General features: G+C 44.7%; 1 protein-coding gene across 1 annotated transcript in view; it reads left to right on the top strand.

The window, feature by feature from the left end:
- KIAA2012 (KIAA2012 ortholog) overlaps positions 1-13,655 on the top strand; it is a 116,036-nt gene that overhangs the window by 9,767 nt on the left and 92,614 nt on the right. Inside the window, exons 3-6 of the mRNA XM_068543673.1 lie at positions 5,379-5,538; positions 7,611-7,766; positions 11,547-11,689; positions 12,893-13,076. Coding sequence (XP_068399774.1) covers positions 5,379-5,538; positions 7,611-7,766; positions 11,547-11,689; positions 12,893-13,076 — 643 coding nt within the window. The remainder of the gene's footprint in view (positions 1-5,378; positions 5,539-7,610; positions 7,767-11,546; positions 11,690-12,892; positions 13,077-13,655) is intronic.

The following is a 13,655-nucleotide window of genomic DNA, read 5'->3' as shown; positions in this document are numbered from 1 at the left end:
AATCCCTTATCAGATATATATGATTTGCAAATAATTTCTCCCATTCTGTGGGTTGCCTTTTCACTCCTGCTAGTGTCCTTTGATGCACACAAGTTTTACATTTTCTTTCTTTCTTTTTTTTTTTTTTTTTTGGCCACGTGGCATGCAGGATCTTACTTCCCCCACCAGGGATTGAATCTGTGCCCCCTGCAGTGGAAGCACGGAGTCTTAACCACTGACTGCCAGGGAAGTCCCAAGCTTTATATTTTCATGAAGTCTGACTTATCTATTTTTTCTTCTGTTGCCTATTCTTTTGGTGTCATATCCAAGAAATCATCACCAAATCCAATGTTGTGAAGCTTTTCCCCTACATTTTCTAATAAGAGTTTTATAGTTTTAGCTCTTAAGTCTATTCTACTTTGAGTTAATTTTTGTATATGATGCAAGGTAAGGATCCAACTTCATTTATTTTTGCATGCAGGGTATATACTTTTATCATCCTTATTTGACAGATAAAGAAATTGAGGCACAGATGGGTCAAGTAATTTCCCCAAAGCCACACAGCTAGTAAATAATGGAGCCAGGATTCAGACTGAAGCAGACTGAGCTCTTAAAGAAACTGAAGCTTAATTTTTTCTGTTTTCATTTCTAGTTGTTGTATCTTCTTTGCTTTTGTGACATATGGCTGGTCAAATCTTTGATGCTAAACGGTTTGGTTGAGAATCAAACCCTGTTACAGCATTGCAACTATGGGAAAATTCAGACCACTTTATGATTCTCTTCTTAATGGCTTGATACTCAGGAACATATGGCCACCAAAGATATGTGGGAGAGATAGTATCATTTGTACAGACCCTCAGAAATTAAACCTGCAGAGAAAAGAGCTAGCTGAAAGTGTCAGTGTTTACACGAGGCTGATTAAAGTCAGGCTGGGGCTGAGAAGACTTTTCAGGCACAGCTGCAAGTGGACACACATCTCTCCCCTCCCACCTCACCCTCACCTCAACTCTGGTTGCACTCACCTGGCAGCCCCAAGTCTGGCTCCAGGCACACCTGCACAGGTGCAACAACAATGGTGGTTACCCTCTGTTCTAATAAGGCTTGGCTTTTGCCAGGGCACACTAACTCCGGCAAGCCTGACCAAGGGGCAGGAGACACCAGCTATGCTCCTCCGAAGAGAAGGACTTCTGACTGGAGTGGGCAGCTCGAGGTACAGGTGGTCAGCAGGAAAGTACAGACATTTGGGGGATTTCTATTCCATTGAGCTAACATCTTGAATAGTTATTAAATAGACAGTGCCTTGAACATTGCCTGACACATGGCAAATTCTCAACAGATAGTTGTTAGATGAACATATTAGTTGCCAGGATGTGGCGGTGGGAGGTCATAACCTCTACCCAGCAGGGCTAGGTGTACAATGTGGTCAGGTAGGCAGATTTGTGCTCCTGTGATACCTGATACAAGGCAGCCCATGAGAGGAACTAGACTATAATTTATTAATATGCTGTCAAAGTATAAAGACGGTAGAGACTGAGATTGCTTCCTACCAGGAAAATCTAGAGTGGCGTCTTGAAGGAGGTAGAATCTGAGCTGAGTCTTGTGGTAAAAAATAAATGGAGAGCGACCCTCTAGGCATAGGTCAGTGAAAGCCCAGAGGGGAGAGTGGGCAAAGTCAGAGTAATTAGACAGGTGTGGCTCTTACCTGGAGAAGTGGGTGGGGTCAAACTACAGAGGGCTTTGCCTGCCAGCCCTGGGAGAGCTGGATTTCTCTCTTTACCTCTCTGTTGACTCCTGCACACAAAGGCTGCCCACCCTCTGTGGTACAATGACAGCTGGCGATCTGGGCATTTCTTGTCTTCCTGGGGACACTGGCACCCTGCCACCGCATATCTGCTGGCCGGGAGCACTGCACACATGGGCTCCTTCCATCTTCTGAAAACCCTTGCCTGCCAGGACCGAGGTGGGGTGGCCATGACAGCCAGTGTGGGGCTGCGGACAGATGCAAGGGCGCCCCTTTTCCCCTCTGCACATGGAGGCCGGGGGAGCACCAGGAAGTTGGCGGGCCAGAGCAAGTCCCTCGTTAGAGGAAGCACTCCCGGTGGAGTGTGGATGAGAGACCCCTCTGTGCACACTAATTACTCATTTCAGAAGAACCAAAAGCTGGGGTTGATTAGCAAAGCCAAGGCAGGCCTGAGAAGTCTGGAACCATCGGCAGCCAGCCTCCTGCTATCGTTTATTTCCCTGTTCCAGAAACTCCCTTCCTGGCTCCCTTCTGCCTCCTTTTATGTTTTAGAGTAATTTTGGTGGTTAGAGGTTCAGGATAATGTTGGAGAAGGAATAGAAAAATATGGAGAATGTATGCAAGGGCGGTGGGTGCAATAAAATACATTAATTTTTAACATGTTTTCCATTTATAATATAATCTATTTTACTGAAATTTTGATTCCATTAAAAAAGAGAGAAGAAAAAACTATCTGTAATCTTATGCCCAACACCCTAATACTGTTGTTATTAGAATTTTAATGTATTTTCTTCCAGTCTTTCCACCATGATTATACATTTATAAAATAAACTTTTATGGGATTGTAGTTGTACTATACATGCTCTCTAATACCTTGCTTTTTTCCACTTAACTTATTATTCTACATGTTGGAAATAAGTGAATAGATTTAACCCTGAGTGAGCATTTTGGTAACCTAAGCAGGCCTGCGGCCTCCCGCAGTACTTCAGTTAATCCAATGAGATGTGAAATTTATGAACCAACTTCACAGGCATAATTTGAGAAATTACGAACAGGAACCAGAAAACTAGAAAAAAAAACTTAAAGAAGCTGTGGTAGGCAGAATAATGGCCCCCCAAAGATGTCTACAACCTAATTGCTGGAACTTATGAATATATTAGGTTATATGGCAAAGGGAAATTAAGGTTGCAGATGGAATTAAGATTACTAACCAGATGGCCTTAAAACAAGGCGGTTATCCTGGATTATCAGGGCAGGCCCAGTATAATCACAGGGATCCTTAAAAGCGGAAGAAGGAATCAAAAGAGAGAACCAGAGAGATGGCAGCATGAGAAGGACTCAGCCCAATGTTGCTGGCTTTGAAGATGGAGGAAGGGGTCACAGGCCGAGGAATGCAGGCAGCCTCTAGAAACCGGAAAAAGCAAAGGAACAGATTCTTCCCTAGAGCCTCCAGAAAGCCCTGTAACACCTTGATTTTAGCCCCGTGAGACCCATTTCAAACTTCTGACCTCCAGCACTGTAAAATAACAAATTTGTATCATTTAAAGCCACTAAGGGCACTTCCCTGGTGGCGCAGTGGTTAAGAATCCGCCTGCCAATGCAGGGGACATGGGTTCGAGCCCCAGTCTGGGAAGATCCCACATGCCGCGGAGCAACAAAACCCGTGCACCACAACTACTGAGCCTGCACTCTAGAGCCCACAAGCCACAACTACTGAAGCCCGCGTGCCTGGAGCCTGTGCTCCGCAAAAAGAGAAGCCACCGCAATGCGAAGCCCGCACACCGCAACGAAGAGTAGCCCCCCCCTTGCTGCAACAAGAGAAAGCCCGTGCATGGCAACGAAGACCCAATGCAGCCAAAAATAAATAAGTAAATAAATAAATTTATTTAAAAAAAAAAAAAAATCCACTAAGGGGGGAATTCCCTGCTGGCAGTGGTTAGGACTCAGCGCTTTCACTCCAGGGGCCCAGGTTCAATCCCTGGTCAGGGAACTAAGATCCCGCAAGCCACACAGCGTGGCCGAAAAATAATAATAATAATAAAAAGCCACTAAGTGTATGGTAATCTGTTAAACAGCAATAAGAAACTAATACAGAGGCCAAGATCAGCTTTCAAACTCAAGGCAAAAATGTATCTAGATGTGCCAAATTCCAGGATAAGGGATTCCCTAATTCTTCCCGGCAACTCCCTGCCACATTGAGCAAGTGGCCGAGTAAAGCTACAGAACCAAGCAGGTGCTTCAGAAATGCCCCCTACTGAAAAACAAGGGGCTCTTATCCAGATCAGACAGGGCGTCATGCCATCTGCACCAGGGCCACAGCATCTCGGAGGAGGCTTGGTTTTATCACATTTAGAGGGAAGTCATTGGAAGCAAAGATTTACAGGAGGAAATGAAGTTCCAGTTCATCCAGAAAAAGCCTTGGATCTAATGGCTCCATAGACCAGGGCTTAACACAGTGCCTGGCACGTAGAAGGTGCTCAACAAATTTTTATTGCATGACCAAATGAAAAAATGGAGTGAGTGAAAGAACTTAAGTCATTTTGTGTCCACTGCCCTCCCTACAACTCCCTCTCTCATGTCCTCTGGAAAAAGCCTCAAGATTTATGTGGGGCTGAGTTTTTCAGGCTCTTTTTGTACTTGAAGTACTTGCCACATAAACTGTCCAGACATCAAGGACCAGGTGATGCTCTGTGCTTGGATTCCAAGCATTCATTTAATTAACAAATTCTGAGAGAGTAGAGCCAATTGAATAATAAGCCATGCTTTTTTTTTTTTTTTTACCTTTAGTCAATTTATATATTAGTTATCAATCTGCCTTATTTGTCGCTTTTTCTCCAGAGAAAAAGCAGACTCAGATCACAATCGGTTCTTCAGTCAAGAGTGCTGTGATTGATTGGTGATGTCTGCCATGGACAACAGGGATGAGGAGAGATGTCAACACAAGGACCACGTGTTTGCTATTCTTGTGCTTAACTGATTACCCTTAGAGAATTTCTGCCTCATTTAAGTGGTTATGATATTAACTTGTCCACCTTAAAGGATTATAATGAGGTGAAAATTATTTGTGTAAGATAAAGCCCTAGCCAAGTGTAAGATGTTATTATTCACATTTATTTCCCATGATGTCTTGCATAGTGACTTTGGCAGGTAGGTTCCCAGAGACTTCTCCCTGGCTGAAACGAAATGCAGCAGAGCCAGATATTTTCAAAATGCCATGCTCCTCGTGAACACAGACAGAGTTTGTCTGTCCCATTATTCATATTGCAAACATTGAATGTTGATGCTGATTTGTCGACCTGGCTTTCTCATTGCCATACGGGGCCACTTTTTAAGATACTAAAATGATTTCCACAGGCTGAACTAAATGATGTGTTTTCTTTTGAGGCTCTTTATCCTTTTCTGGTGTTCTATCTCAAGATGGGATCTGGTATTTCTCATTTCTCCTTCTCCTTCCAACTGCAAATCCACAGGGGCCTTTCAGAGCTTTGCTTGGTGGGCTCTTGGTTTATGTCTGTTGGCCGAGGCATCTGTTTCTGGTGCCTTCCAGCACCTTCCGGGAGTCTCCCGGATTACCGATGAGGATTGTGCTAGCCCGCCTGTATCACTGCGAGGCTCCCAGCTCAGCAGCCATGCTGTTTCCTGACTGGTGTCCCCACAGAGAGAGCAGGACAGAGCCTGGCAGCCGAACCTCCACTTCCGAAGCCAACCAGAGAGCCAGGGCCTACGGCGGATCCAGCCTGGGTATTCAGCCAAGAGATACCTCCGCGGCCTCCTGCGGACGTGGCCCCCTGACACCATGTACAGGCTCCAATGTGCAGGTCAGTGGGGACATGGGAGGAGGTGCACCTTGAGCCACCCCGCCTCGTATTCTGGTGTGAGAGTGTGTTTTCCATCAAGGTCTGAAACAGCAGAATTTCGGGCCCAATTCTGTGTTAATTGTGCCATCGCACCTTTCGCCCGTCAACTTCCCCCACGTGTGCGGAGGGAGTGCAGCCTGAAGTCTTGCCTTCCCTCTACTGCCTCTCAACAGTCTCACGCTCTGCATCCCAAGCAGAACGTGCTTCCCAAGCTTCCCCATGCAGAGACTCCAGATGCTCCAGTGCAATCCCAATCTTTTACAAGAGAAGGAAAAATAGGCCCAGAGGGGCAAAGTAATTTGTCCAAGGTCATTCAGCCAAAAGCAAAGCTGAGACCAGAAGCCAGATCCTCCCCACACCCCAGGGGCCACCCTCTTCCCAACATCCCCTACTTCCCCTTCAGAGGGACCTCAGATCCCCCAGGATGTAGAAATGTTAGGCCTTCTCCTCAAAGAAGGTGGCTCTCCAGCACAACCCACCCAGGAGTGAGACGGACACCCTGCTGCTGAACAGAGACCCCAAACACACTCTGTAATGGCTTAAAAATAAAAACAGGCAATGGTTGGGAATTAGAGTTGCCAGATTTAGCGCCTACACACGTGCACATACACACAGAGGCGCGCACAAAAAAGTTACACTTGTAATATTTGGTACATATTCCTACTAAAAAAGTGTTCATTGTTTATCTGAAATTCAATTTTAACTGGGCATCCCGTATTTTATTTGGCAAACCTATTGGGGAAGAGAGGCGTGGGCAGTAGGATTTGCCAATGCCTACTCTGCTAGTTGCCATCTCTTCAGCACCAACAAACAGACGGGACCAGAGGAAAACTGACTTTCTTCTTGCTTTATAGGTTTACTTCGGGAAAGGAGAGAAAATAACTCTCTCCCCATAAGTGATGACTTGAAGGAAAATGAGAGATGTGGGTTTGCCCAGTAATTGGTTTACCCTTCACGGCAGACCCACGGTTCCAGGCAGTTCCATTTATCTAACACTTGTGAGAAAGAGCCTCTTAACCAGAGATATGTTTATTGTTGGGTGGGGCGGAGGGCAGAGCAGGCCACTGCCCCATGGCCCAAGCCCAACGTCTTCAAGGAGGAGAGCCCCTCTTAACATCAAAAAATGTCTCAGACCTTTCTATGAAAATCATGTAGCTACAATGTGTGGTTTAAGGAAAGGTCCATGTGTACGTGCATTCTTGGGCCTCTTGCCATAATTCCTCACCAAAGGCCTTCTTGAGGGTGCGACTCTCAAGCTGGAGGAGCAAAGACAATACTGGGATGTGAGATCATTGGCCCAGTGGACTCTGCCACCCCCTTCCTTCACATCTCATAGCTCACCACCTTTGTGATGCTGGTATGTTCTCTGGTCCCATCTTTCCACTCCTATGATAAATCCTCACCACCCTTCAGGCACATGTCTTCTACAAAGGCTTCTCTGACAAATCCAGCCAATGTTGAGCTCCTCATTTTCTGGCCTTATATAACACTGACACTTGGGACCACACACGTAGAGTACAGGAGAGCTTTGTCTCTCCAACAGACTATTAGTGCCTTTAAAAAGGACCCATGTCTGGTTTTTCTGTATCCACCCTACTGCCCAGCAGAGAGGTGGGACCATTGATAAGGCCTCAATAAATACTTATAGAATGGACTGAAAATCATGGGGGTTGCAGAAGCAAGCAGGATATATCCAGGAGAAACCTTTAGATTTCCTCCCGAGGCAGGAGGTGCCTTTTACCCAACCCCAAAGAAGCAGCCATGTTTCTTCCATGAGGGGGACCCAATTCCTGGGACTGGTGGAGCGGAAGAAGTATATATGTGGCACAGGACCAGAGGCACCCAAGACACTAGACAGAGAACCCTCTACGGCTTCTATCTGATTTTTTAATCTCTCGCATCTTCTAGTTGTCTTCCTTAATGGGCAATGTCCAAAGCTAAGACTAATGCAAGTGGGGAACCTTGTAGTTATCAGCAAGACCTCTAGGCTGGCAACCATTATTTCTACCAATAACTCCTGACCTACTCCTCAGGATACATCAAGGATTCTGTGCTGCTCCAGGAAAGTCAACTTAATGTACCAAGGAATCTCAGGCCACAACAGGATCTTTCAGGTGTACCCCCCAAATACCATCTCCTGCCTGTCTTCCCTCCATTTTGGATTCAACCAGGAAAATCTTTGGAACAAGGTACATGTTGATTTTATCAAACCAGACCTCAAATACTTGGATTTTTAACAGCTTAAAATGAAGTTTTCCAAAATAAGGTCTAGGAATTCTGGGTTTCATTGTCCTCATCTGTAAAATGAGGGAGTTAGTCTAGACCAGCACCATCCAATAGTACTTTCTGCAATGATGGAATGTTTTATACATATATATATTTTTTTATATATATATACATGTATGTATATATATGTATATATATATATTTTATATATATATATATATATATATATATATATATATATATATATATATATATATATATGCTGTCCAATTCCAATATAGTAGCCATCAGCCACATGTGGCTATTGAGCACTTGAAGTGTAGGTAGTGTGACTGTGAAAATGAGTTTTAAAATTTTATTTACTTTTAATTAATTTACATCTAAATAGCCACATGTGGCTAGTGGCTACTGTATTGGACAATGCATATCTAGAGTCTAGATTTTAGATGATTTCTTACATCTTTTTCACTCTAACACTCTTTAACCTGTGGTTTTGTGGCAATATCATAAGAAAAAAGACAGGCTTTGGAGCGAGAAATCTGGCTGTTCTGCAATGGCTGTTCTTTCTCTTACTAGATGTAAGATCTTGAGCAAATCACTCAACCTCTTTGAGCTTGTTTGCTTATCTCTGTAATGGACATAATAAGGCCTACCTCGTTACCGCACAGAAAATTATTGTGAGCTGTCTGTAAGCTGTTCAGTGCTATGGAGGTTCTACCTGTCAATATTATTCTTGGGAACTTGAAGCATTAAAAGAGCCAGATTTGCTTTGCTAAGGGAGATGGGGAAAGATGACTGGATAAAGATGACTGGGCAAAGAATAGGGTCTTGATTAGTACCAGAGTTTTTGAGAAACGAGAAGGAAAGGACAAGAGCCTAACATAATATAAAGTTAATTTTTCTGAAATGAAAAAGGAATTTTCCAGAAACAATAGTTGTGCCTAACCAAGCCCTGTACTTGCAAAAGGATCTAGTCAGGATAAGTAGAGAATCTGATCTATCAAATGGAGTGGAGAAGAACATGGCAGGTTCTCAGAGCCTGGTGCCATAAACATGCCCACCATATACCTCCCTTGAGTCTAGGCTCCATTATCAAGGAATTTTGGTCATAACCTTGTCCAATAGTTCATCTATGGGAAACATGCTGGTCAGGCAATTGTATTTCTCTTTGTAATTATACCCCGGTCTATACATCAGTCTCTATGCACTTTGCTAATGTGGGTCAACATCCGGGAGACCAGTTGATTCTGAGGCACTGATGAGATCAAGTTTCTGGGCCATCCATGTCCTAAGAGCAGTGAACTCACCCAGTAATCCTCCTGTGCTGGAACCTTCTGCCCTTCCCCAGGTGGCAGCCCACCTCGCCATTGCCTAATGCCTTCTTGCTTCAAAAATTCTACTGTCTCCAGTTAATATCCTTAGACTTTGATGCCCTAAGATCTAAAAATACTGGACTGTGGACTACAGTACTTCCATCTGAGGATGGATCAACACTGCACACCTAAGGAATCAAGTGACTTCCCTAATTGATGCCATATATGGAGGAGTTGTCACAATCAGGCAGAAACAGAGAGGCAATATTAAATAGTGATTAAACACGTGGCCATTAGCACCAGATTCTAAGCCATGTGACCTCTCTGGGCCTCAGTTTCCTCATTTATAAAATGAAGATGACCATACCCACCTATACCTCACAGGATTGGATGTGGGACTTAAACGGGATAATGCAGTATCTGGCTCATAGCAAGTGCTCAATAAATGTTAGTTATAGACCTCCCTACTTTGTGTTTTTTAAGCATAATTGTAATGCCCAATTGCCCATGATTACAGGGACCAAAAATCAACTTGTAAAGAAGGAAAAATAGCTCAGAGACTATAGCTTGAACCCTGACTGATGGTTTATTTGTTTTAACTTTATCTCCCCTTGGCCTCCCTCTCCTTGCCAGACACTGTATTGGAGAAAGTAGCAAAAGTCCTGGCTGCAAATCTCAGATCCCCCAACAATGTGATGTTGGCTAAGTCACTTATGCTTTGTGAATCCTTAGTTTGCTCATCTGTAAAATGGGAGTAGTGGTGTCTGCGTTCCACTCTCTCTGGGTTGTTGTAAAAAACCATAGGAGAAGACACCGGTAAAAAAGCTCTCTAAGAGCTCTAAATTACTACCCCCATGCACACTATTTGGGTAATCTGAACCCATATTTGAGATAGAAAGAGACCAAGTTGCATGGTCTCCTTTCAACAACTGAAACTTCCAATACCTAGCTTGCAAACCTGTTTCTGTTAAGCATAGATAAATGAGCCAGAGACGATGTTTACTGAGAAGAATCTTGGTTTCCCTCACATAGATTGAGTCATATATTCAATATCACCTGGGATACAGCTAAAGGGAAGAATGCCTCTCTATATCCTCCCACCCCAGAGCACCCTGCCCCAACTTAGCCAGTCTGCCATATAATACCATTCAGCAGGTGAGTGGCCATTTGGCCAGAGTTTCACTTCCTCTACCCTCAGAAATGCATTTGGCTCCCTGGTGAATCTGACCAGGAAGGATGGCTCTGAAGTCCAGCTTGATCCCAAAGGATCATTCTAGAACACACAGAAAGGTCTTTAGTGCTACATCCTATATGAAGTTGAGGCTTTCTTGGGAGCAGGCCTAACATGGCCCTGGACCACCCCAGATTCAAGGGTTCCCTGGGTCACTAAAACCTGAGCAGTCCCCCTGAACCTACGCCTGAGTCTGTACCTGCCCCACCAACACTCTCAGCATCAGCTCAGACCCAAAGTAGCCTTCAGGAGCCAATGGGCAGAGGAAAGGGAGCTGCAGGGAGGGAGTAGTCCCACAGATAAGCTCTTGGCTCTTGACCCAATGACACCAAGGATGAGAATGATGTAAGGAATGACAAGGGTTGGGGAGTATGGGGGACAGTGGGGCTGGCTGGGAGCCTCCAGAAGCCCAGCGCTCCAACATACACAGAGCCCCTGAGGGCTTCCAGTGCCTCTGGTTGAAAGACCGCCCCGCATTGTTCCATGGAGCTGCAAGCAGAGAGTGGAGGTGTTGTTAAAGCGGCTCCAAACAAGGAAAGTTTGCCAGACTGTTTCAGCAATAAATCTACCTTGAGTAAGTGATGAAAATAGCTGCAGGACCCTTTAACCATCGATGAAAGATTTGTTAACTATGCTGGAGTCATCTGTTGACTCAGATCCTTCCTGAGGGTTACACAGACAGGGTAAGTGCAGATTGCTAAGCAGTGCATTTGTCTGAGTTTTTCTACAAGTAAATGAACAGCAGACATCCCAGGAAATCAAGTGCTTCAGACTGAGCATCTCAGTGGCAACAGAGCAGGGCTGCAGGTCACCCCACCATCATCACACCTCTGTTATCCCCTAGTCCCTCACAGTTTACAAAGGGGTGTCATATTCATGATCTTATTTGAGCCCCAGACAACTCTGCAAGGAAGCGAGAGCAAGAAATCAGTATCCCCATTTTACAGATGAGGAAACTGAGTCCGTGAAACAGACTCAACCTTGAGCCTCGTGACTCTTAAAGCAGTTCTGTTCCACTGACCTGGCTGCCACTTCCATGGAGGCACTAGCAGAAATACAGTAATAAGGAGGGAGGAAGAACAAGGGCCTTGATCGACACTTTTGCTCAGTAAAGCAAGAAGGAAGGCAGTCTGGAAGCAGCTAACAGCATCATACCCATCTCTGGGCTTGTGAAGTTGACCCACTGTTCACCTTTGCAGGTCACCAGGGCCTGGATGAAGGGGAAGCTGGGGCTGGTGGACACGTGGACCAGGGCTCTGTAGCCAAGAACCGCGGCAGCCAGGGGACTCGCTTGCCACCACTCAGGAAGCAGCCCTGGCAGGAAGATGAAACCCAGGAAGAGGTACCATTTCTAATGGGGTCCCCTCTGTCACTGTTCTTCTTGACTTTAGAGGTAATGCTCCCTCCCTTCACCATTTCTTGGGGTCCTCCAGAGAAGAGAAGAGTACTCTGAGCCTACTGACCCCTGTTTCCCAAAGTGTCACCTGTGGAACCGTAGCATCGCCAGATGCTCCATGCAAAAAAAGGGTTTCTTGGCCAAATACCTTTGGGAAATGCGGCACACCATGTCCTCCTCCGAGAGGGTCACAGTGCACATTTGACCATGGACCCTAGGTAGTTCTATAGGTAAGGTGGCTGGTTTAGCTTTAACTCATGGTTTTCCAATCTTACTTAACCACAGATCCTCCCTACACTCTTCACCCCATCTAGGCAGCTCTAGTCTTCTCTAGAAAAAAGAGCTTTTTTGGCCTTAGAGCTGGAAAAGCCTTGTTTTGAGTCCTGCATATCTTGCTAGCTGTGGTGACTAACTTACTAACTTTGAACCTGAATTACCTCTTCTGTAAAATGGAGCTGTTATCATACACACCTCCCAAGGTTGCTATGAGGATTAAATAAGTTAAAATGTAAAAATGCTTTCTAAACTCTAAGGCCCGTGTGTGTGTGTGTGTGTGTGTGTGTGTGTGTGTACAAGGTGACAGTGGTTCAGAGAAATGTAGACAACACGTGCTCCTATCTTGAATAAACATGTATGACTTACAAGCAGGTCATACGCCAATGAAACAGGAAAGGGGGAGAAGAGAAGTACCACCCAGTGGGAGAGAAGAGACATTTTATGATGGATAAAGACAATGATACTAGCGTGAATATACTTAATGCAGAACTATACACTTAAAAATGGTTAAAATGATAAATTTTATGTTATGTATATTTTACTACAATAAAAAAAAGTTTGCCAAAAAGAAAAGACAGTGATACTAATGCTTGATTTTTAATTTTTTGATTTTGATTTTTAATTTTTTTGCAGGAAAGCACTATATGTCAGGCATGGTTAAATGTCATTCTCTCTATCACCAATAATAAAATGTTTTATTATAATAAACATCATGAAATATCTTGCCATTATAACCATGTTTTTCTTCCCAGGCTGCTAAGGAGATTTCATCCTTGGAACCACCAGTCTAGCCACAAGGTCTGACTGTTATAGGAACCTGCTCTGTTCCTTTACAAAACCTGTTTTCAGGAATGCGTATCTGTCGTTCCCTAGGACACTTCAAAAGGGAATCACCGTTGTATCCACGCTTCAAAGGAAAGCCACCATGAAAAAACACAGCAAACCTCCAGGAGGGCCCTTGGGCATGCCCGCATCGATCATTCTTGGCTCCTGCGTGACAAATCCCACACGACATTCTATGGAGTCGCCTTCCCCAACAGGAAGGCAGATCTCAGCGGTAAGAAGCCGAATGTCTTGCTTGTTGATCTCGGTAAAGCTGATCCTGCAGAGAGCACTAAGGCAGGCTGAGTGTCACTTCCTCATGCCACTCACCTTAGAAAATAACTGCCAAAGTCCAGCTGGAGGTAGGAATGAGACCAGTGCTCGACCGCACACATTCCGCAGTCAGACTGCCTGCGCTCAAATTACCCCCACTTACTAACTGTGACCTTGGGCAAGTTATTTAATCTGACCGAGGCTCCGTTTCCTCATCCGTAGAATGGGAATAATAATAATACCTCCATAAGGCTATTATGGGGATTCAGTTAATGCATATAAAATACTTTGCATGATTCTTGTCCCATAGTTAACACTTAATACATAGTAACTATTATTATGATCGTTATTATTCTCCCCATCACCTGACTCAGCCAGCAAGAACCCAACCCAGATAATGAGATTAGGGCTCCCTGAAGCTGCCTCAGCCAAAGCCATGGCTGTCTGAGTGCCTCGGCACACTCTCTTTGCCTCTCTTCCCATTAACCCAAAAGTGATAAAAGTTGAAAGTCAACTGTCCATCCCCACACCAGCAACTAAT

This window comes from Eschrichtius robustus, chromosome 5, assembly GCF_028021215.1.
Source record: "Eschrichtius robustus isolate mEscRob2 chromosome 5, mEscRob2.pri, whole genome shotgun sequence".
Taxonomy (NCBI): Eukaryota; Metazoa; Chordata; class Mammalia; order Artiodactyla; family Eschrichtiidae; genus Eschrichtius; species Eschrichtius robustus.
Note: the sequence above shows the minus strand (reverse complement) of the source record. Positions and strands in the feature narration are given on the sequence as shown.